The sequence below is a fragment of the Chlamydotis macqueenii genome, chromosome 5 (genome assembly GCF_036417535.1).
Source record: "Chlamydotis macqueenii isolate bChlMac1 chromosome 5, bChlMac1.mat, whole genome shotgun sequence".
NCBI lineage: Eukaryota > Metazoa > Chordata > Aves > Otidiformes > Otididae > Chlamydotis > Chlamydotis macqueenii.
The window spans coordinates 7,686,411-7,710,653 of record NC_141560.1 but is presented as its reverse complement, the minus strand read 5'-3'; the positions used below and the strand labels follow the sequence as shown (position 1 = coordinate 7,710,653).

Here is a 24,243-nt window from a genome sequence, read left to right as displayed (position 1 = left end):
TGGTAGGCCGTGTAGGATGTATTTGCTCCCTTTTTTAGCACAGTATTGTGAAGCATTCTTCTTTCTCTGCTTACTTCCATCTGTAAGGAGGTATCTGGTTAGAGGTGATACAACACGTAGTCTGTTTTCTTCGCATGGCGTAATGGGAAGGAGGAAAATGAATAGGGATTTACACTGAGCCGTGTGTGAAGAGGAGATAGGATTCACGTAGTGTCTCCCTGTTAAGCTAGGTCACCTATCCTGGCACAAAGGCAGATGTGACTGTTTTCAGCTCTTCCTTAGACTACATTTGTTTTTAGCATCATTTAGATCGGTGTTTTACCTCCTAGCCCTGCCCAGCTCCTCCACAAGGTGATTGTTATTGTCGGTACCTTCCCCACACTTCAGATCTCTCCTCCCTTACTCAGCTCAGTAGCTACTGGGCCTTTCGCTGTCTCCTTCCTCTGGTACCCCAGCACTGCTCTCTTCCTTCCGACTGCAGTCACAGGAAAGGGGCGATGGGAAGTCTGTCTGCTCTCCCTTCCCCTCCACAGCTGCAGCATTAATGCAGTGTCTGCACCTGGTCTTCAGTGAGTAACACGTGTCACTCAGGGGAAAGAGAGAGTGGATGCTGTGGGAACTGAATTATAGGGTAAAAACTTAATTCCATTAATGCATGTTATACCAGTGATTAAAGTAGAGTTTTAATTCCAAGGTTAATGATTCCTGTTAATTCATCTTTGTGAAATTTCTCTGTGATTTGTTTTGCCTTCAGAATATTACAAAATTAGGTGTGTCTGAATTCCTGTTAATATTTTATTCATTTGACTCAAAGGTGGCCGAAAGAGCGCTGTATTATTGGAATAACGAATACATCATGAGTTTGATAGAGGAGAATTCAAACGTTATACTTCCCATCATGTTTTCCAGCCTTTATAGGATTTCTAAAGAACACTGGAATCCGTAAGTTTTTGCCGTTACGCTTTATCGTACCATTTGACCTACCTCTGAGAAACTTAGGGCATGTCTGCTGAAGAATATCTGAAAGGGAGAGATCCAAATTCAAAGCTGGCATGAGCAGGTGCAGCTTTGTTAATGCCAATATTAATTACTCTGTACTTGAGCTTTTCTCAAAATGTTCTTAATTGTCTAGTATGTGTACAAAAATCAGTACCTTATGGGATAAAAATAGATGTTGTCACAAGTTGGAAAAAAGAGAAATTAGATGTTACATTGTTATTGAAGAAAAAGTGTTACTCATCAAGCGTTTCTCCTACACATTTTTTTATAAACTGGTTAACATCTTAAGCCTGATCGTAAATTGTCTAGAAGAATATTGCTTGGCATTCATAAAGCTGTCATGGATGATACTGATACCTCTGGTACTGGCACTTTTCTAAACATCTATGAAGCATATAGACATCAGTATATTCTTAGGTTGGGTTGTTTTTTGTAAATTTATTTAAATACAGCTGTTCTCTATTACCACAGTAATAGAGTGGTTGCTTCATATTGATATCCTGTTAACGGCATTTTAATTTTTAAATTGAATGACCTAGTGAGGAGTGTTTCAGTGAAAAATAGTTACAGTTAGATGCCTTGTATTTTGTACTTTAGTTGAAAAGTCTTTCTAAGTTGAGATGAATACCGTTTCATAAACTCACTATTTTTAATGAGCTGCACTAATTCAGGTCCCAGTTACTTTAAGACCTTACTGTAAAGTATTTGTAAAACATTTCATCTTTTCAAACATCAATCTTTTTGTTCTGTACCTAGCCAAACCCTCAAGTTTCTGTACTTACATGGCAAATCTAATGCTACTGGAAAGCCTCTTTAACTGCTGCTCACAAAAAGACACTTTCCATGGCATTACCAGTCTCCAGCCTGCCCGTGTTCCTGCCCGACCTTTTATACTAGGCACTGGGATGCTTCTGGTAATGGAATATTCCAGTATCCCAGTTTACAGGGTTTTCATACCCGCAGGAATTTTGTGCCTTTGACATACAAGCCAGATTAAGATACGTGTAAAATAAAGAAGATATTTAAATAATTTTTATATTTATAAGAATATTTTAAAATGTGGGCAACAAAAGTCAGTTTGTTGATAGAGGTGAATGACAGAAGGGGTGGATGGGAAGTAGTTTATCTGCTATATAGGTTGGCTCCAAAGGTTCCTGGCACCTGTAATGTTGATTCACTGCTCCGGGCTGAAGAGCTGTTTTTTTAAGCAGCCCTGTCTCTGAATACGACAACCATAGCAGTGGATCAGGAACTGGGATCTCTTGATTGATAATCTATTCCAAATTCTTTGAAAGTTGATTTGTTTCTTTCTCTTCTCCCTTTTCAGTTGCTTTGTTGTTTCTTTATCTTCAACTCTGACAGAAAGGAATTTTGACGTCTAGATAATCAGACTATTGGCAGACCCATCTTTGGAAATTCTAGTGTATTTTAGGGCAGTTATCCAGTCAGATGTTATAAAGGAGTAAACTGATTCTGCATTTTTTGAACCTTTGTGGGACAGAATGCGTTTGAAGCCTTTTTGAAATTATTATTGTTATACATAATTTTTTCTTGTATGAACATGTCATGCCTGTCATGCTTTATGCAATTAAGCAACTCAGATTCAAATAAGCAGTGGTGTATTCGCTCTTAAGTCAGGAACAGCAATAAGCAAATAGGAGAGAAAAAGATATATAGATACTATATACCTTTTAAAAATATATAAAAATATATAATTTTTTTTTTTTATACATATGTATACACACACAGAGTTTTACACAGATACTGCAGCACTCATATGAAGGACTTGTGGGTTTTTTTAAGATCTTTTTGCCATACCAAAGTGAAAATGAATATGAAATGTATGAGTACAAGGAAGTCACTCTTGAAATACAGCCTTGTGTTTTGCATAGATGCACTGAATATTCAGCTGCATAGAATAATCATAAGGAAATATGAATCACTCTCACTTTGTGCTTAAATTCTATTCCTTCTGTCAGCATTGATGATTTGAATCCCTGGAGTTGCATTCAGAATTGCTCCACAGCATGAGGGAAGAGTCTGTAGTTATATGTAATAGCTTTCTGTTGTTACCTTTTGCCCTAGAGTTTTGGTTTGCTCCATTTATGTAGTCAGTAGAGACATGAAAGCTGATTCTCACCTTTAAATATGCTAATCAAAACTAGTTTCAATGAAATCAAAGAATTTACATTATCATACTTGCAAGAGCAGAGTTGGTCACAGAAATGCTGGTAAGAGAAGACACTTTTATTTCACGTTTGATTTCACCTGAAACTAATAGACTCCTTTCTTTTTTCTGTTTTAATGTTTCACAGGGCTATTGTGGCTTTAGTCTACAATGTGTTGAAGGCATTTATGGAAATGAACAGCACCATGTTTGACGAGCTGACAGCCACTTACAAGTCAGATCGTCAGCGGTAACTTTTTAAAGCTTTTTTTGTCAGCTGTGCATAAGGCCTGCTGTTTTGTTTTTCCTGTATACTCAGATGTAATTGTATAATCTCACACATAATAGACACAGTGCCTCATTTTTCCCCTCACATGCCCTTTAGTCTTCTCCTTGTGAGATGTAAGGTAATATGTAGAGGTTGTTCTTTACCCCTTATAAAGTACAGTACCCATTACGTTTCTTGGGAATCCACATTCCTCACAAAATTCCTTTAGACTCTGCATTCCAAAAGACTTAAGTATATCAAGATCTTAAATAATAAAAGAAAAACAAGGGTTTAAAGATAACACTTTGCTTAAAGACTTCAAAAAAGTTACACTGAGGTTTGGAAAGAGACATGAGGGAAATCACTGACTGGATTTTTCCAAACTACTGGTTGTAGGCTAGATGTTGTCTTAAAGCAAAGAGGCATCTCTCAGCCCTTTCGTTTCTTATTTGGAGGTCTTGCTGTATCTGAGTGGTTTAGCATGCAGGATCCATTAGATATGCCACTCATACGATTGTTAGTTCCACCCTAGTAAAATACTTTTTGTCTTTTCTGCTATTTTCCTTAATCTTCATTTTCCAAAAGTAGTGCAGCGTCTTTTCTCTAAAGTTTAGTCTTATCCAAAGTGTCAGGTGAAAAAAACAGAGAAGCTTCAGGAACTCTGAGCAGTTTGCAGCTTCATTGAAGTCATACCTTTTCTGTGACTCAGGGTTCCCTCAAGAAAAGGCAAGGGTACTGTAGGTCATCAGACCTTGTTAGGTCAGTGTAGTCTCTGATGGCTCTTGGAGGCTGTATTTTTTGAACTGTGTGACTGGAGTCACGCTGTCATAGAATCATAGAATGATTTGGGTTGGAAGGGACCTTTAAAGGTCATGTAGTCCAACGCCCTTGCGAGGAGGAGGGACAGTTGTCCCTTTGTTCTGCTTTGTTGTTGTAAAATACAAAGTTTTAGACACAAAATACTACACTTAACAGGTTAGTTCATTAACACAGTATTTTACTTCTAAAAACTTGGATATGTATTTGAGCTAAGATGCCAGATGAATTCTAGATAGGTGTGGATAAATAAGGCTCAGTCTCCTAGTGAAGTTGAGACAATGCTGCGCAGTTTTCTGGCAGAAAAGGCATGTCTTAGGACTTAAGGCAGTTTTAGGACTGGCCATCTAATCTAGCCATGTGCTGAGGGATCTCAGTGCCTGAAATAAATTTGCAGTAGCACTTTGCCTTTTAAGATGAGGAACTCTGCTCTTAGCAGGACCAGACACAGTAGTAGTATGTCCTGTGTCTGGATAATGGGTGAAGTTTATTGACTGAACTGCACAAAGAATTTTTCTTGCACCTACTGACGTTGTATCCCCTATCAAGGCTGGTGGTGACTGTTTCACCATTTTTATTTACTACTTATAATTTTAAAAATAAAATCATGTAAATACCTGAATCTATAAACTGGGATATTTACATTAATGTTTACAGAAAATCTTTAACGTCTTAATAAAACCGCATTTCTAAAGGATAGCTTTGATACCACTTAAAGCTTGAGGAGAAATATGTTGAATGTTAATAACTATGATAGGTCAAATAGGTAAGTTGGATGAGGTGATAATCCTCTAACGGCCTTTTAGGTAAGCAGGTGTGTATTTCTTAATGATTAGAAGAAAACTGATGATAAGTAGACTGAAAGTGTCAGGCTATTTCACTTATTTTTTGTTTGTATTTTTAAATACGTTTAAAATACTCTTGGGAAATTAAAGTTTTAAATAAATGAGCCAGATGTTGGCATTTTGACTGACTCAAGATGTGTAGGAATGTTTCTAATCCGCTGAAATATTTTTAAAGAATTCTCTAATGTGACTGGCAGAGAATCTGTATATCTCTGTAATTGTTAGATTTCCATTTCATCTGAACCTACGAGGTGATTTAATAGCAATTGAAAACATTTTGTGCCTTGCAGTATTAAGGAGATTTATTCAAAGCAAGCTATGGCAGAGACAGGAAATTTAGAAAGCAAATAATGCAGGTAAAGCAAATGTTAGGTTAGCTGTTTAATGTCACCAAATCAGCCATTAAAGTCTGTTGTTAAAGCAAATGCTACATAGATCTCCTTGTAGGAATTTGGTAAGGAAAAAGTAGTAGATCACAGAACAGAAGACACATCTTGTAACTTGAACTTTCCCTTGGCTGGTGCCTAAGCTGTATGAAAGCCACCAGTCAATGTAAAAAAGAACAGTGATTCTGAAGGGATAAGGGAATGGTTATTCTAGAAAGTGGCTGTTACTGATAAGATTTTAAAATACCTTGCTTAAATAAAAAGACTTGAAAATAATTAAATGCAAGTTAGTCCAATTTTTATAATCATGATATATCTGTTGAATAATAGAAGTCCACTGCATTTTTTTTCTCTGTATTACAAATTAGTGCCCAAGAAGACTCACTTTGTTTGACTTTTATTTTATGTTCTTTCCCTACTGCTTTGTTTAGTGATATTTATGTAGGTAACAAAAAGAAAAAAAAAAAAAGAAAAACACAAATTAGGAAAATTACAGTTGTATTCAACAGAATTAGTGCTACTAATTAATGTCAACTATATATTTTTAAAACATAAATATTCTACAGTCGTCTCTCCTGCTAACTCTTTGTTTTCTTTCATCTGCCAGTGAGAAGAAGAAAGAGAAAGAGCGTGAAGAACTGTGGAAAAAACTGGAGGATTTGGAATTAAAGAGAGGTCTTAGACGTGATGGAATAATTCCAACTTAACAAAAAAACAAAACAGCATTATTAACCTGTGGAGTCACACATTTATGTAGTAGAAGATGGAGCAACAGTTTTCTGTATTGTGCAACTTTACAGTAGATTTCACATTTGTTTCATTATTACAACAGCACTGTATATACCTGTCTCTAAGTAAAGGAAAAAAATAAGGACTTTAATCCAAAGTTTGGACAGCAGATGGACTTCTCAGAACTTTGCAAACATAATCATTGTTTTAACCCTTCTTTAAAACCAGTCTTCAAAGATCTGTTGATGAAAATAGCGATGTCAAATTCCATTGTCAGGACCTGTTCCTTATTTATCGTTAGCAGAGCAGAGAGTATAATACAACTTTCAAATGTGAACAATCTTAAAATTTAGCTTGTCTTTCTGCTAAACTGTTAAGTGTATTTATAGTAAAAGAGAAAAAAGACTGTCATTTCCTTATGAGTTTGTGTAACATCCTCCTTCTCTGGATAACTTTACTGTAATTTGACTTGTTTTCCTTTTGCACATCTTCATAAGTTGAATGTCCATTCAGATCAGGGCCATGAAAAACATAGGTCCTGAATAAAAGTTTTGTTTACTGGTGTGAGCATTTTTTTGGTACCAGGCTGTCTCTGGTGCTTCCTTAATTTGAACATTAGGAGTTAAAAAACAAGTAGGTGATAAACATAGTAGGAAAGGGAGCTTTGGATTCATGCACCTATTTATTGCAAATCCAAATTAATGTCCACAGTACTTTAAAAATGGGCAGTGGCAACACCCTGGACTTCAGTACCTAACCAGTATTAGTGATATGGCATTGGACACACATACTGGAGGTGTTTTAGAAATATTAATCGCTAAATTATTACAGTATGTTTTTATTGGACCATTTTGAAAGAATAAAGACAAACGCAAGACAGTGCAAGCATGAAATTGATCTCCAGTGGTCATGCATCTAATTGGAAATTGAGTTGAGTTAGCAGTTTGGACTGTTTGGAGTTGTTGCCTTACTTTTTAATATGTATTTATAAAGTGTTCCAGCAAAAGAGGATGTAGCCTCTAAGAAACATACTATAGTGTTTTTGTGGTTCTAGTACTATTACTCTTCACAGTACCAGCCCTATGGTCTTAGCTGGAAAGGATTCTGGATGATACACTTCTGCATTCTCATCTGGATGCTCATTCCTAACTACTGTATTTGTTACCAAAAGTGGTTCTACAAATGCTACTGAAAAGAATTCTGGAAATCCTAATGTTCTGAGTATTAATAATAAAGTTTAAAATGCTTTTATATCAAAGGTGCATTGTGACCAAATTGTTTAAAACAAAAAGAAAAAAAAAACCAAACAGAAAAACAAAGAAGAGGGCTGTATTATAAGTATACATTATTGGCTATCTGCTTTGTATTTGAAAGTGGAATCTTACATCTTTGGTAGGTAAAATGCTGATAAGACTTATGTACAGTATATATTTAGCTAATGCAGTTGCATTATTATATACCGAAAGGTATGTGTTTCAGGATTTTTCTCCAGGATGCTTTTGAACTGTTACAGACATACGACAACAGTGAATTGATAATCCTAAACCATCAATCCAGCCGTATTTACAGTATAAAACTGAATTGGTGTCCATGAGTCTTTGTGATAGTTGCAAACATGAATTTATGACCTGTTGCCATTGATAGAAGTACAGTATAAATACAAGCTTGTATATTTTTCTTCCTACCATTTAAATATACAGTAGGAGTTGAAGTTTTCTTGTTTTCAGGCACGGAAAAGAGGTAAAAAAGAATTCCCTCCTAGACTACTGACTGTTTCAGGATTATCAGGTCACAGTTTGTACTCCTGGGTCTGCGCACACGAATGTTGTAAACTCAACGATTTTGTAGAAACTTGACACTGTTAATTCTGGAAAAAAAAGTGAAACTAGTCATATGCAACACGAAACACAACGTGGTTTAATGGGATTAATATAAGCTTCTTTTAAGAACACTGACTGGGACGCAATGTAAATTAGGCAGTTACTGTCATAGTTGAAACATTTTATTTTAAAGTGCTGAAGCAAAGGTGCAAGCTGAAATACTGAAGATTAAATAAATTTATAACAAATCATGTCCCTTAGCCCATTGATTTTGACAGTCTTTTATTTCTGTTACCAAAAAAATTCTTGCTAGTGTGATTTCTGTGTGAAATGATCATGCTTTACAAGAGGGTGGACTTAAACTCATGCTCAAAGACTGTGTTCAATTGTGAGAAACTGAGATAGAACGGAGGAAAAAAGATTAATGTTTTCCACCTGGTGGAGTAAAACACAACAATGTGAAATTAGAAAAAGCACCTTGTCCTGTACTTAGAGTTTAGGTGAGTGTTGTTTGTTCATAACTATTTTTGGTTTTGACATGACATTCTGGTATTGATCATACAAAACTGATGAGAACCTGATGGGTTGCAATATTTTGTTACCTCTGATGTTACCTCTGTTGTGGGGATAGTGGGGGGTACCTGAAGTTAATAGATGATTTATCACTTCCAAGAAGGAATGTTTCTTTAAAGTGAACAAGACGATGTGATATTAGTCACTTGACTCTAAAAGGCTGATACGACGCTAGGTTGCACTGTGCCATGTACGTGAAGAAGCACTTGCCACAATGATATGACCGTACCCCCGGGATCCACTGTTTGCCGCAATCCAAATGCGATGTCCTGCTGCTCTGCAGAGCTCCCATTGGTGTCAGTTGGAGTTGTAGGCAAAGAAGAAGGCAGCGTATGGGCCCAAGTGTGATCAGTGCATCTGTTTAATTATGCTTTCTTTTGCTTCTTGAGTTCCACAAACTACCTTTATTTGTGTAAATGTTGTTATTAACTGCTCGTACAGCAGTTGGGTGGTCGCTCGTGTCCTGTACCATATTGGTTTCAGGAGAAAGGGTCGAATGCTCTCTGGTAAAAGGAAAGAGCTGCATTTTCAGTACTAGGGCATTGGTCAGGTCATGGGGATAGAACAACTGTAAAAGTAAAGTTCCTCTCATATACTTTAAATTTGAGCACACATTGCTTTCTTCATCTTGCAAGTCTCCCTTATTGTTTTGCTTTTGTTGCTTTTGAGTGTTTTTTGTCTCTCTTCCAAAGGTTGGAATGCTTTAAATAAAAGTGTTCTAATGCCTTTGGAGCGTTCACTAGCAGCGTTGCAGTAAATTTAATCTCGGTTTTGTTAGCATAAATAAAAGGATTTAATTTATTTTTTTTTATCTCCTCCTATATATGGAAAAATAGAGGATGTTAGAGCCAAGAATTACATGAGTAAGAAATGCAGCAGCTGTACTTAACATTTTACGTGCGTAAGTACAGCCTCAGGCTCTCTCACTCTGTAGAAAGGAAAATACATTAGGAGCTTTAAAAACCTCTTATTGCTTTGTGAGGAGGGGAAAGACTAGATTCTTCTCTCCCCCAAGTTAAACGGAAATAATTTGCTTTTAGGTCTGTCTTGGAAAACAAAGATGGCCTTTTCTCTTGGTTGTGCAAGAATACCATCCCAAAGCAGTTGCCCTAAAACAAGATAAGGGTGACAATGCTCAAGATTGAAGAATGTTTTTATTTACATGTGGCTTTTTTTTATTTTGGTTCACTCGCTTCCCTTAGCAGCTCTGGAGTGAGCCACAGATTAGTTTTTCTAGTTGGTGTGTGGAGCAGATTTTCTATAGCCCAGCTTTTTGTTTTGAAGTCTATGAAACAGTATCTTGAAACAGAATGGAACTAATTTTGATTGAAAACTTTTATCCAAGTGTTGCTTCCCATTCCCAGAAGCACACGCTTTTTACCATGACCTCTCTGAATACAAGTTTTTGTTATTTGGATCACTTACTGTAAATATGTTGTATTCATAACCTCATGTAAGGATGAGGATTTTTCAAATATAAATAGTACTGATACATTTCTTGTTGTTGTCCTATTTTCGACTGTAGTATAGCGAATGACCTGTCATGCTTTTTGTTTCAAGATTAGCGTTAGATTCATAGATATTAATATTTTAGCATTTCATTGTTTAAGCAGGAGAGGGCAGCAAAAGTTCATTTTTCCCCATAGGAATGCTCTGGTCCATTACTGTTTTTAAACTTGGATGCATTTAACTATCTGTGGGTAGGGGGGAAAAATGAAACACTTTTTATATATATTAAAAGGTGCATATGAAAATGTATAGACTGGTCCAACCAGACTGTGAAATTGTCTTCTATTCTACATCGAAGTAATAATAAAAATACCTTCCACCTCTGGATAAAGTACAAGCAGGTCTTAAGCTCTTGGATTCAAATGTCATTCTTTGGAAATAGTTTACTTTCTTAAAAATGGTATCAAAGAAACTCGAACTCAATGGTGCTCCCAGCTCTAAATGTGTAATCTTCCTCTTTTGCACATGCTCAAGAGGCTCTGTACTGAGGGTGCATCTAAATAAAGAAGCAATGAAGTGTTTTCCAGGTGCTTGGCTTTTTATTCCACCTCCTCCCCTCTAAATGTGATGTACTTTTTCAACAGTGAACTTCCAGCAATCAGATGCCCATCCGCATGTGTTAAGTGTAAGGACACTTGCCTGAGGGAAAAAAAAATCATGAAACAATGAGGTGGTAATTTTAAGTTTCTGCCAGAATTACCATACATTCAGTTTTTGTTTACAGTGATGAGCATCCTCGTACTGCACCCAGCCATTCCTGTGAGGGAGGCAGAGGAGATGTTAGAGCCACAAAATGTTCTTTGTAAACCCTTTGAACCTTGCACTTTGCAGCTGATGAAGGAACTTCTTCCTTCGTAACATCATTCTACTGTTTCAGTCCTTGTCCTACTCTGCCTGGCAGTTTGGAAGTGAAGAGAAAGGTGTAAGATGGTTACGTATAGGGGAAACGCGCTCCGGAGAGAACCGCGGTGGAACCTGGTGAGGGGCAGTGCTGGAGAGCAGCTTTAGCAGAAGCCCAGTAGATACGGATGCTGCAATAAAACTGGAGAAAAGATGTATTAAACATCTGCGTATGACTTTAAAATACCATTTTCCTACATGAAAAACTTCTTAAAAACTCTTTTCATTTTGATGTTTTCTAAATTTACATTTTCAGCAGTTGGATCTTGCGTGCCTTTGTTAGAAGAGCTCATTATCACAAATATCTTGAAATACTTGTGAGACTATTCAGAACGCTTAACAACCTCATGTCTCTTTACTTTCTTACTGCAAGGCAAGTATTTTCCAAATAAATTTAAAAAAAAAAAAAGCACACAGCAAGTTGGTCTTCAGGGTAGGATTTGTCTAAAGTAGTTGCAAGTTAGAAAACAAACTTTAAAGGATTGGAATTAAAAACTTAAATTAGTTTCCTACTTTTGGAAATGATAGTTGCTTTGCTAATTTTTCAGCTTTGTCTTTCCTTCTCGGGAATGTTGGGTTTCTCATAGGATAGCAGAGCACGTCATTTATCTTACATCAATTTTTGACCCCAGATCACAAGTCTGTGGCCTACAAACGCAGTGTTTTGTGCAAGGAAAGGCTGTTCCCAGGCCTGTATTCAATTATTGCTCCAATGTGCAGCAATAGCTTGGATATTGAACTAGAAACTGATACAAGGTCTTGCATTATGAGTTCAGAGCTACCTGTGATTTTAAAGATGAAATGCTGAAGCCAAAGCAAATATCCTAAATTTGTTAGTAAATACCTTGAAAGAAATGTATGAACCCACTGTGAGTAGTGGCTGCAGGCTCTTCTGGAAGACTCCATCACCTGAAAAATCGTCATACTGAAACTTTATTTTTTACTATTTTTCTGTTCGGTGTCCCCGTGCCCTCTTCATTTTGCCTATTTGGTATTTCACCCCCCCACCCCAAAATCACGGAAGGTGTCAGAAGTTAGGAATCACTCAGGAAGTTTGGAAAGCTTGTGATACATTCAAAGTGATACATTCAAAGAAATACATATTTTTTTTTATTGCTGGATGGTGGCTCATGTCTTTGATAGACACTTGAAAATGTCTGGGAACTTGTCTTGCATTATCCCTGACTGGGGAAGTCTTTAGGATATTCTAAACAGCTTCTGAATCCTATTTTGTAAATTGTTACTGTGAAACCACCTGGGACAGGTTTTTGCTTTTGTACAAAGCCTCTGCACTTCACTGAGAGAGAAAGCAGGAACGCAGGAGGCGGCGTTTCTAGAGCATCTGGCTCGCGGAGTCTGCACTGAGGATGCGTAGGCCAGGCTGCCCGCCAAAGCAGAAGGAAGCTGAAGCATAAACACCTTGACAGCAAGCAAAGTAAGATGTTATGTTTGTACAAGGATGTGCGCAGACCTCCGGCGACAAGAGGCCGAGGTTACCTGCAAATGTTTTTTGAACTGAGCAGACTTGGGTCAGTTTTGAATCTTCACTTTCTGGTGAAGAGGACGTGGTTTAGCTGTGTAAGCAAACTGGTCCAACGGTCCAGCTCAGTTTTGGGTATCTTTTAATATTAATTCTGCGAAATGCACTGAGTAGGACTCCAGCTTATGCTTGTCTGTCATCACTAAAACTATCCAATGACTCCCATGCATTTTCTAGAGATTACTTTGGCTATGCAGATAACGTACATATGTGGAAAATCACTGTATACTTCACTATTTTAAATAAAGACAAGTGTCTGCTTTAGAATCATAGAATGGGTTGGGTTGGAGGGGATCTTTAAAGGCCATCCAGTCCAACACCCCGGCAGTGAGCAGGCACATCTCCAACCAGATCAGGTTGCTCAGAGCCCTGTCCAACCTGGCCTTGAATGTTTCCAGGGATGGGGCCTCCACCAGCTCTCTGGGCAACCTGGGCCAGTGTTCCACCACCCTCAGTGTAAAAAACTTTTCCTTATATCTAATCTGAATCTACCCTCTTTTAGTAGATTTACCATTATCACTTGACCTGTGGCAACTGGCCCTGCTAAAAAGTTTCTCAGAATCTTTCTTTTAAGCTGCCTTAAGAAGTATTACACTGTCTTCATTTCAGGTGTCTTAGAGGCAGCAGGCTAAAGCCTGGGGTTGACAGATGTCAGAGTAAACCGAAACTTGGCAAAACACACTCTTGATTTCTGGAGCAAGGAAATGTGGAATTCAGACAGTGGTAATTAGTTTATTAATCCACAGACTATTTCACAAACACAAAGGGATATTATCGCTATTTGCTGTCTGTGACACTCATCAGACAGTAATTGTTCACATGGTTGGTGATTATACACTAGATTGCGAACGTCAGTTCTGGCCAGACAAAAATTACCCCAGGGATACAAAGGAAAGAATATTTCCTGCTGTTGCGTGGTGCCCCGTGCCGCCCCCCTTTCTCCTCGCACTGCTGAGTGATGCAGGAAGGCTCTGCGAACGCAAGCGTGAAGGCTTGCAATGGACTGAATTTAAGCAAAATTTGGTTTTGTATTGAAAATGGTCATAAGGGGCACAGGATCGGTGATGATGGACCAGTGGGTATTTTAGCTTTATCCAAGCAAATGCTTTTCCAAGTGGGTAGCTAAAGAACTGGGATTTTTTTGAGAGGTCCTGTGGATTCTCACTGGACCTCACAATGTAACTCCCCTTTAGCAGGAACTGCATTGAAGCTTTTTTTTTTTCAGGTGCAATTCTATTTCTAGAATGACCTTCAAACTGCTAAATCTCTAAAATTTCCAATGTGAATCATTAAAAGACCACTCCCCTGCTTCAAATCACATTGCTTTCTATTTGGTTACTCAGAGTTTGTTGGTAAAGTACTTTCAAAATGTTGAATTCTATAAATTTGCTCCAATATTTAGAAATGCTTCCACAATAAATGCAACAGAACAGCTAAATATATAGGAGATAAGAGCTTTTATTTGACACCCTACCACCCAGGGAATTATTTTTTCCTTCCCCTTTCTCTTCCCCTACCTGACCTATTTCTTTTTTGTCTTGCTCTAGAGCTAATTCTGCTGATGATAAATTTGAATATGTGCAACACAGACGCCAAATGACAGAACAAAGGAGCTGCTCTCAAGAGCTCCGCTTCCAGAGAAGGTCCATGTAAGTCCCCCTTGCAGCACAACTTTCGGTGCTCCTCCCTCAAGCCCTCTTCTGTGCATGGAAATCAGTGCCATTATCCCCCAAAGCTCCTAGCTGTGTAATGCCTTAATTTAGGGGTCAATATCTGCAAAGATCAGATTCTCACAGGCTGCGTGAGCCTTTTTGGTTCTTCTGCTAATACAGTTCAGGCATGCCAAGCATATGCAAGGATTCTTGCTGGTTTGTACGTTTTTGTCAGAATTCAGGAGAGCAGAGGTGACTGTTTGTCCCATGGCATTTTAGTCCATCAACTTCCAATTTTTTTTTTACTTTTTTTTTTTTCTCTGAAGTTTCATCTGGTTTTGTTGCAATGCGTGTGAGTGACTTTCTATGCAGTCCAAATGCACTTCAGTAACAAAGATCAGGCAGTTCCAAGTGCAGCACAACTACCGATGCTGGGTTTCCCATCTCTCTCCTGTACGGCTTCGTGAGTACGGCTTGTGGGAGCCAAGCCTGGGGCACCGACTCCTCTGACACGTGGCTGGACTGGGACAGAAGCTGCAGAGAGGAGAGGAGAGCTGCCAGCAGTCAGGTGCACGTGGCATGGTAACACAGAGCTCATTCCCTTAGGAAACCTTACCACGGAGAGGTATTGGGCTCCTTGTCTGGATTGTGAGAAAGGCTGTTCCAGCTGTGGCCCCCTGGTCCATACCAAGCCCTTCAGAGTTGACCAAGCCAAGAAGAGGCCCTTACATTCTCATGCAGGAGCACACGGTCTTGCAGCAGGTATCAGGTATGTACAGAGTCTGCCCGTTAGCTTAGGAATTCAGTGCCTAGGAAAAAAGTAAGTAAATCAGCTAAACTCTTACGACACACACCTATCTCTTCTCCCCACCCCCCCCACTTTTAATCAAGCATAATTTATATTCCTGCTAAATCCACCGTCATTAAACTGCTTTTTCTTTTCCTATTCTCAATTAGCAAACCAGTTTCAAATTGTTGGCAATGAAATGTATCCAGTATATAACTTGATGGAACAGTATCCAACCTGTTACTGGGATTTGAAATCTAATAATTAAATGTAAATGCTTGGATTCGTCTTCTAGGAAAACAGAACCTATAAATAAGCCACTTAATGTCATACTGCTATTTTCTTTTGATCAGGCTTCAATTAGTCACTGACGTAGGAGATTCTGGTTTGGTTGCATCATTATTGCAGCAGGGAGTGTTCGCATGAAATCCAGACCCGGCAGTGATAAATAACAGCTCAATCTGCGATGCTTAAGCTGTCATTTCTGCATAAGCGTGATTTCATAGGATGACTGTTTGACCAGCCTTCCTTCACTGTGGTGGGATAGTTGCAAGGCAGAACTGGGATGGGTATTGTATCTCAGTGCTTCGTTGAACAGAAAAGAAACAGAAAGAATAGATGAAAGGGAAGCGTTTCCCTTACAACAATCTCTTTCAGTGGCCAGGACGTGCGAAATACAGGCAAGGCTTAGGAGCAGTGATATCAAGAAATACTCGCAGTCAGCTAAAATTGTGTGACCTTACTTCCACGCTGGCCTGTCTCCCTCCATGCTGCCTGACTTGGCAGTGGTTGAAGTCCCCAGAACACAGCTTTGAAATGTCTTTTCCTTTACTGCAACCTTGAATTGTTTTCCGTGTGTTCGCATTCTGTCATTCCCATCCGTTATCCTCATCAGGTTGTTCATGCTAATACATTTTCCAAGTAAGGTCTTACTGTCTGGAAATGTCTCTTTGCAGGGTTGGGGTGGGTGTCTTTTTGCCTGCAAGAAGAGGACTGGGCAGGTGAGAGGAGGAGAAGAGTTTCTGGCATCCCCGTGACGGTGAGACCAGGGCATGAAGATGCAGGGAGGACGTACCTGCTCTGTACGGGCTTGGTTCCTCCCTGCCCTGGGTCCTGGGGACAGCGGGCTGTGGGGTAACCCTCACCTGCTCCCCTGGGCTTTTGGGTTTTCTATTCCACAAAACACTTCCCTGAGCACCTCGGGGACTGGACATCTCCTGGTCCCTCCCTCGCCCCAACCTGGTGTGTGCCCTCTCCCATTCAATTTTCCTTTTCTTTCTCTTACCAGAGACCACCCTTTGTCCTGTCCTAAACTCCTCCCTCTCCCTCAAGAGGCAACCCTTACTCCTTTTTTGCCAAATCCACTCCAGCCCCAAACTACATGCCCCTCCAACCTGGAGCTCCTGTGGGCTCCCCTTGTTGTGTTTGAGCCCACTCCTCCCGCCCTCCACAGCTCACACAGGTGTGGAAGACCTGGACATAGCAAGTTAGTAATGACCCAAAATCTATCGGATGCTTAGAGGGGCAGACAGATAGAAAAAAAAGGTGTTTGTTGGTCCAGAACAGAGTTTTCCCTCTGCAGAAGGGTATTCTGTTTTAATCTAAAAAATAAGCCCCATATTTACCTATCCATGACTATTTTTTTTAATAATATTTTATTATTTTTACTTTGGGTGCACTCATACTTGCTCGAATGACGGAGATCTTCCCTCTTCTAAGTAGAGAAACATAATGAGACAGATTAAGTACAGCTCTTCTGTAAACTGCAGGACTTCGTTCTCTTCCTGCCAGTCAATGATGGAAGTCCTGTTGCTGTCACCAAAAGTAAAGTAAAGATCTGTGAAGAGACTGGATGAATCTGCTGTGTCTATGTGGAAAACTGGTCAGTACTAACAGGAGTGATGCGGACTCATTTCCTCTTCCTGCAGTAAATTTATCCTATTAATATCGTCTGCTATTGTCTGGATATGAGCTGGGTGACCTCTAGAGAGCTTTTATGGATATCAGCTTCAGAGAAAACGTGTGATCCCGCTTTGCTTCCTGCCTGTCTTACAATGATGCACCCATCAGCTCCGGAGAAAAAAATGAACAAATTTATGCTGCATTACTTGTGAACGCTACGTGAGCATACAGCTGAACACTCAAGCACACAAAATAAACCCCAGCCCCTCAATGTTAGGTAGAGACAGTTTTTCTAAGGCTGTCTAGACACAATGTCTGCGCACAAAAGAATTTGGTTATGAACAGGGCAGCATTGTTCAAATGATGATGTTCTTCTACTGGGGAAATTGAGAGGAATTTTTTGGCTTTCAAGGGCAGGGAACTACCCTTTCCTGGTGCCGTTGTCATTCCATGACCAGGGTTAGTAAGATACCGTTTGTTCTCCTCCAAGAGTCTCCATTATTTTTACTCACCTAAAACATACTGTCTTGAGAAAAAAATGCTTGCATAGTCTCTGATGTGAGAAGAAAAGGAAATTAAGCCGTGTAACCTCACTTTCTTTGTCAGGTGAATACCAAATGCCTACAGAAGTATTTTGTACAGGCTACAGTAAACATCAATACTAAGAAGCGAGGTGCGTGCATACTGTTTATTTTGGCACCCTGTAATGGCAGTGGACTGACATTTTGTAGACCATGGAAGAAGGTAGATTGCACGAAGTGCACTGCTCTGACAGACATTTGCAGAGGAGAAGGGACACCAGGGGAAAATATGGGCATGGAACGAAGTTTTATAATTGGGAGTGCTACAAGGAGGTGAAAACAAAGACCAGGAAAAATCTGTTCCAACATTTGTCTTCCTTCAGGGATGATAAAATGTTTAAGAAAACAGAGAAACAAGTCTTTTTTTTAACATGTTGAATCTGTCTAGGTCCAGGAAAACGCTTTGCTCCAATTGTCCTGGTGTATCCGGATTGGGTTGTCACAGCCATATCAAGCAAGGGCTGAGTCTGGATCTCTTGTTCTCACTGCCTGTGCTGTTCTGGTGGCTGGACACCGCAGTTTGTCTCACAGGCTAGGAAGTTCTTGGGTATGCATGAGCACTTCGCTGATGCAAAATTAGCACATCTGACATTACTCCAGCATCATTGCCCCTGATGAAATGTCATAGAATCATTACAGTTGGAAAAGACCTCTAAGGTCATCAAGTCCAACTGTTAACGCAACACGACCATGCCTACTAAACCATGTCCTGAAGTGCCACGTCTAGATATTTTTTGAGCACCTCTGTGGATGCTGACACCACCACCTCCCTGGGCAGCCTGTTCCAATGCTTATGTGGAACACGTCATGCTCTATGATAGGAATTTGGAAGGAAGGACACCCTGACAAGTTACCTGTCCATGTATGCGACTCTTTTAAGCTGGCCTCTGTGTGGGATTTAGAGAAGTTGGAGTCCTTCTCTCCAGTGATGAAGGGTAAAAGGAGTCATTTCCTACTGCATGTGCCAAACCCATTTGGCAAAGGAGAGGTTCTGAGTAAAACCATCTCCAGATTAAATACCACGAGCCTTTTTCAGGCATCTATGAAAATTCAGTGTCCAAAGGCTTCAGTGATAAAAAACCCCTAGACAATGCTGACAAGAAGATCAAACCCCAAAGCAGGGTTCTTTGGACCATGGTTTGAAGTTCCTGCATTCCTGTGACATGGAGAATCCTTCTCATTCCAGAGCTGGCCTTGGATCAGGCAGGGAGACTGAGTGGGCAGAATCTGTTGCTCAGCCTGGGGTCACTGCCTGTTTCTTACATATTAGGAGGTTTAGGAAACATGTGCATAGACACAGTCCTGCACAGACAATCAAATGACTGAAATGGGGGAAAAGAACAGATTAGCCAGTTTTAATCAGTCTATCAACACTGTGGCTCCTTGGATTAAAACAAATGATGTGATTTCTCAGTTGAAGAGAGTGTGAAATTGCGATGTACAGAAGCTGCCATTGTCTCCAGTCTCTTCAGAGACACATTGCTAGTTCCACCCGAGTTCTCCATGCTGCGCAGAGAATATCACCCAAAGCAGGAAAACTGATTAACTGTTGGATTGTGACCCTCAGGTTTGTACCTGTGCCTTTTCAGGACCCCGAGGCCAGTCTCTGTGGGGAGGATTTTCCAAGGAGTATAAACCAGCACAGCAGTTTTCCCATTTCAGTGGAGATTTGGCCATCGCTAACTCTTGTAAATTTAACCTACAGTGTGTGATGCTCTTGGGTGACACTAAAGGACCGTGGGTTCAGAAATTAAGTTTCAATGCAAGTGGAGCCTGTAGGACATCTGATCCGTTCATACAGTCACCACTGATGCTAATTAAAGAGGCAAACCTTAAATTTAATTTTCTAGCCTTATGTTTGAGGTCCAACTCAACATTTTATTATCTTTCCAGCTTAATCTGTGAGTCATTCTTAATTCATTTTCCTTATACAGATACATCTGTATGTTGTATTCTTTACCTATCGAAGGGGTTCAGAGTCTTTTAGTATTTCAAGTTGAGTGGGAATCCCTGGGGTAGTTTGGCACACTACTCTGAAAACATACCTTTAAGTAGTTTCACTGCTGGGTTTAAACTTAAATGGTGGATCGACGATTTAAACAGCTGGATTTCAGCGTCTGTTTGCCACATGCCAGCTGCCAGCAAAGCAAGAAATTATCGTACTGGGCCACGTTTAACGTATTTGACCTTTGAGCATTAGAGGATACAGCAGGCATCGACAGAATCAAACACAGTATAAAGCCTGTGAAGTGTGAAACTTGTCTTGTTAGACTGTTGGATCTTTATAAATTAATCTCTGGTTTGAAAGTGTCTTTAAATGACAAAAGCGTTTTGTTTTTATCTGTCTAATCTAATTAAAGTAGGCATAGCTTACGAAGGCTGCTGAATATGAAGCATGCTTGAAGAAAAGCAAAGGTGTGTAGCACCATGAAATTGAATTTGTGGTGCTCTTTCAGTTAATCTGTATCAGCTAACCCATATGCAGATTACTACAGCTCTGACCTGAACTTTCAGCTCAAATATGAAATAATTACTACTGTGGCATCAGAGTTTGTAAATAAATTATAAATTATAAAAAGTGATGTTCCCAATGGCCGAGAGCTGTTCCCCTCTGGGGCAGAGCTGTGTTTCTCAAAGCCCTGTAGGTATCAACACATTCCCATGGACAGGGCATTTGTTCGTTCTGTGCTGGAGCTGGCATTTCACAGGTCATGACATGTGTGACCGCAGGAGCAATTTGCTATGCGACAGTGTGCCTGCTGTTTGCTTGGTTTGTAACAGTGGTTTTGAGATGTGTTGTGACTAAGAGATTATATTCATGGTTGGTTTATGATCGTTGTAAAGCAGAGGTGCTGTACGTGCTCTCAGCACGTTCTTCTTTCACAAAGAACAGGCTTGGCTCTCTCCAGCTGTGTTACAGCGGACTTAAAATGGAGACCCCTGCAGAAAGGACACGGACGTGATTGCAGCGAGACACTTATGGAGTGGTGTGACCGTGGCAGTGATGCTCATAGGTGAAAGGAGGAGCTTCGTCATCTCTCACTCTTCTCGTCTTCATCACCTGGTAATTCTTCAGTTGCTGGCAAGTTGGTGACCCAAGATAGACAACAGCAAACTGGCAACCCTATGGTCAACTAAACTGTCTCTGGACGGTTGTAGGGTTTGTTTATCAGAGGCCTGCTGGAACTTATTTTTCTGTATGACCTTGTGTCTCTCTGAGCCCCGCTGGTTCCTGTGACACGGGATGGCTCTGCATCCATGAGGAGATTGTTAAAATCACGGGGAACAAGGTGATGAACTTAAACTGGAAATAGTCTGAGGACTCAAAGTGTTGACTGAGATCCACATTTCCCCAGAGGGTAAAAAGAGTTCAGATTGGAAGATTTGATTCTATCTGCTGCTGAGACTTCTTGCCTGTTACTGTCTGGATCTATGCTGTGCCAAGGTTTGGCTTGGCCAAGTGCCTCCCTGGGGTTTGGAACTCTCATCATATTTGTTTTCTTGGCTGGATTTTGATTAGTTCAATAGTTCTATGATTTTATTCTAACAGAATTCACAGGAAGAGATGGTAACTTTGTTTCAGGAGACTTCATTTCCAGCTTCATCTAATTTGTAAACTTCACTCATCACCAAGGCAATGTTGGAAACGGAGCATTAGCACTGGTGGTGATGCTTGTTGAAATAAGGTGTCTTTTTTCCAGTGCACTGGACATGAACAATAGGGAAATTAATGAATTAAGATAATCTATCTTTGAACTTCTGTAGTTTTGATTAAGAAGCTTCATTTCTAACTTCTGAGCCCAGAGGAGAGGATTAATGGAGCTGTGTCATTGCCCATTAGTCTGTCATAAAAGCCTAAAGTGTCCTTTCGAAAGACCATTAGAGGAAAGTTATGGAATGCAGAAGTGATTTGAGTTAAATGGGTTATTGTCAGTCAAATATAGTTTACATAGCATCTACATTCGTTGGAGAATCTTTTTCACATTGCAATGAACTCAGAGCAGATCTCCAGACAATTACCTGGTGTACAATTAGAGAGCCCTGTTCTCACCCGCGTCAATGTTTGGCCAACTCCATTGGATTTGAGTTCATGAATTACACTGGGCTGAATGTGATCAGCATCATCACCATAAACCAACAGTTTAACAGGCAAGGAAATGTGGCCACGTTTGAGGACAGTGTGAAAGTATACTGCTTTCAAAAGTGGCTGTGAAAACCAAGAAGCACATCACTGGTAGTGTGCAATATCCACAGTCACTTATTCAGTGCAGGTTTGATAAAGGCAGACCAAAGTGCAAGAGTAAAGTGCTGCTGTGTTTAAAGCTTGCCGTCCAGATCCTCAAAAATATAAAGCAAAGCACAATGCTGTCATCTCAGAGTAAATGTCTACTGTTCTGTTGTTTATAGCATTTCTGTCCAGGTTGTAAAAAAAAAAAAAAAAAAATGTTGCATATCAGCCTATCGGTCTATTCACCTTAATTCTTTTTATTTCTGTCAACCCTCTTGGCTGTTTATAGCAAATTTGACAGAATGATAATGCTCTGTATTTGTAGGTATTATGAGTATTGTGGATACACGGCCAAGCTATCGCCCTCCTGAGCAAGAGCTGCTGTCCTGTTGCAACACCTACCAGACGTCAGGGACCCCATGTGTTCGTTTTGATACACACTTCCGACAGGAGCACAGATGTCATGTCTTGGTGATCATAGAGAAACCTCTTTTTCTTAAAAATGGTTTCAGATCAGTCAATGTTCCCCCTGCCCCTGCACTGTAATGACATATCAATGGTTGCTCTGCCTGTTTGGGTGGCTTCCTCCGGCACCAGTTCTGCAGGTGTTGCTCAGGCGTTTTTCCTGGTCAAGTTTCTCCTGAGACAGAGTGAGGTGTTAAACAGAGAGGAATGCCAATCTTAGAAGCTGTCTTATAGACAGTGCCATTTATTTTCACACTCAACCATGTATTGCCTTGCCTTGTAGACGTCAAAAGGGCTCAAAACTTGGCAGGAACCAGGGAGTTACTCAAGGACTTCATGCCAAACGAAAGTGTGTGTTCTCTTGGAAAGTTTGCACATCTCTGTATTGAGGATGAGTTTTGCATTAACTAGACTCAGTTTTATGTTATTTCAGGGTGTTCTAGTGAGCCACTCTCAATTTTAAGTTTACATGGTGGCTGTTGTTTTCAGAGCCTGTTTTTGCCTGTTTTTCTTTTTTAAGTCTTAAATTTTTACCCATGCCTTACATATTTTTTTTCCAATGTGTTTGGCATTGGCAAACCAAGGACAGCAATCTGCTTTCCCCCTAATTAATGGTATTTTACTCCTTATTACTAGGAGCTATGCTTGACAAATACACCTTTCCAGAGCAAAGACATGGTGACCTTAAGAAAGGAGTCTCCTTACTTTCCTAAGGACCATGACTGAAGAGTTCCACAACCTGGGCTTGGGGTTGTGCCTTTACTTTCCTCCTCATCTACTCCAGTCATGTGGTTTTCTTTTTTCCTGATACCCCTGTATACATGATAGCTCCTAAATCTTCAGGGAACTCCCCTAGAATGTCTTGGTCCAGATAAATTCTTCCTGGCAGTCAATTTTTGAGAAATGTGTCTTAAGCAGCTCTTAATCTTTGCACCCTGCAGCTTATGACACTGTGGGGTATGACTCCTGAATCAGGATTTGTACTGCTTAGACTGGGACAGATATCAGGCAAACCTGCTTGCTGTATCATCTTTTTTTTTTTTTTTTTTTTTTTTTCTTCAATTCAGGCTATCCTTGCACCATTGGGTCATTGAAAGCCATCCTTTTTCTTGACCATCAAGATTCTTAACTTCCTGGTGCAATATCTGTATGTTATGGATGTTCACTACCAATTTGTAGAAGCTCCAGCTCTTCTAGTTGCTGTAGAGTCTTCAGCACACCTCTCCTGGATTTAATCCATCATAGCTGCAGCCCTTTTCCAGCAGAATAACGTTACCTCACCAGGTTAGACCTGTCTCAAGCAAACTGTGGATTAGCGTTTTTTTTTTTCTTGCTCTTAAGCCTCACCCTTGGACTTCATTTCCAAGTCTGGATGGAAAAGGAGGAGATGAAGAGTGTTTGACAGGTTCCTTGCAGCAGCAGTGGTAGTAGGGCGGTGTCTGTGCTGGAGCAGCTGTTTCACAGCCATTCAGATCTCCTCGGCTAGATCTTGCAGACCGTTCTGCATTTTGTAGCAGAGGTACCCCCGCAAGCAGCAAGAAGTAATCATCTTTTCTGTAAGATGGGTCATTCCTCTAAGTACTAAGTGTGACATGATTTACTCCCACAGCAGCCACGACAAATCCTCTTTCCTGACTTCATTCTTCTCACCCCGATGCTCAGTCTGCCGGTGCCGGTTTGTCTTGTGTTAAGCTCAAGAAAGCGCAATGAGCAGAAAGTCTTCTACAGCAGGAGGAGTGGCGTTGCGTGCCTGAGACCTTCAGCCAGCGCTGGTGTCCCATTGTTCATAGGGAGAGTCCACATCTACCTAATGACCATCTGAGAACACATTTCCTGATGGCCTCGTGCTTTCTGTACTTACAGTTGGCAGAATTCCTGTCAGAGCATTTCTCTGAGCTTTACTGGCTTCCTTTGATGCCTTCTCAAGGTTAAACCTACTTTGTCCCTTTGAAAACCAATTCTTCACATTCTTTAGAAATTTAGCAAATCGCAGAAAGTCACACTCCAAGGCAAATATGCAGCAGCTGTGAGGATGGATTATAACGACTCTTGTTTGTAATGCTGTTTTCAGCACAT

General features: G+C 40.1%; 1 protein-coding gene across 4 annotated transcripts in view; it reads left to right on the top strand.

Annotated features, from left to right (window-relative positions):
* PPP2R5E (protein phosphatase 2 regulatory subunit B'epsilon) overlaps positions 1-10,633 on the top strand; it is a 78,532-nt gene extending 67,899 nt beyond the window's left edge. For 3 of the 4 annotated variants that reach the window (XM_086750172.1, XM_086750171.1, XM_086750173.1), the window contains exons 12-14: positions 815-942; positions 3,315-3,416; positions 6,089-10,633. In XM_086750172.1, the coding sequence (XP_086606298.1) occupies positions 815-942; positions 3,315-3,416; positions 6,089-6,188 (330 nt within the window). In that variant the 3' untranslated portion in view covers positions 6,189-10,633. The remainder of the gene's footprint in view (positions 1-814; positions 943-3,314; positions 3,417-6,088) is intronic. The other variant, XM_086750174.1, reaches the window with a different exon arrangement.
* The last annotated feature ends 13,610 nt before the right edge of the window (positions 10,634-24,243 follow it).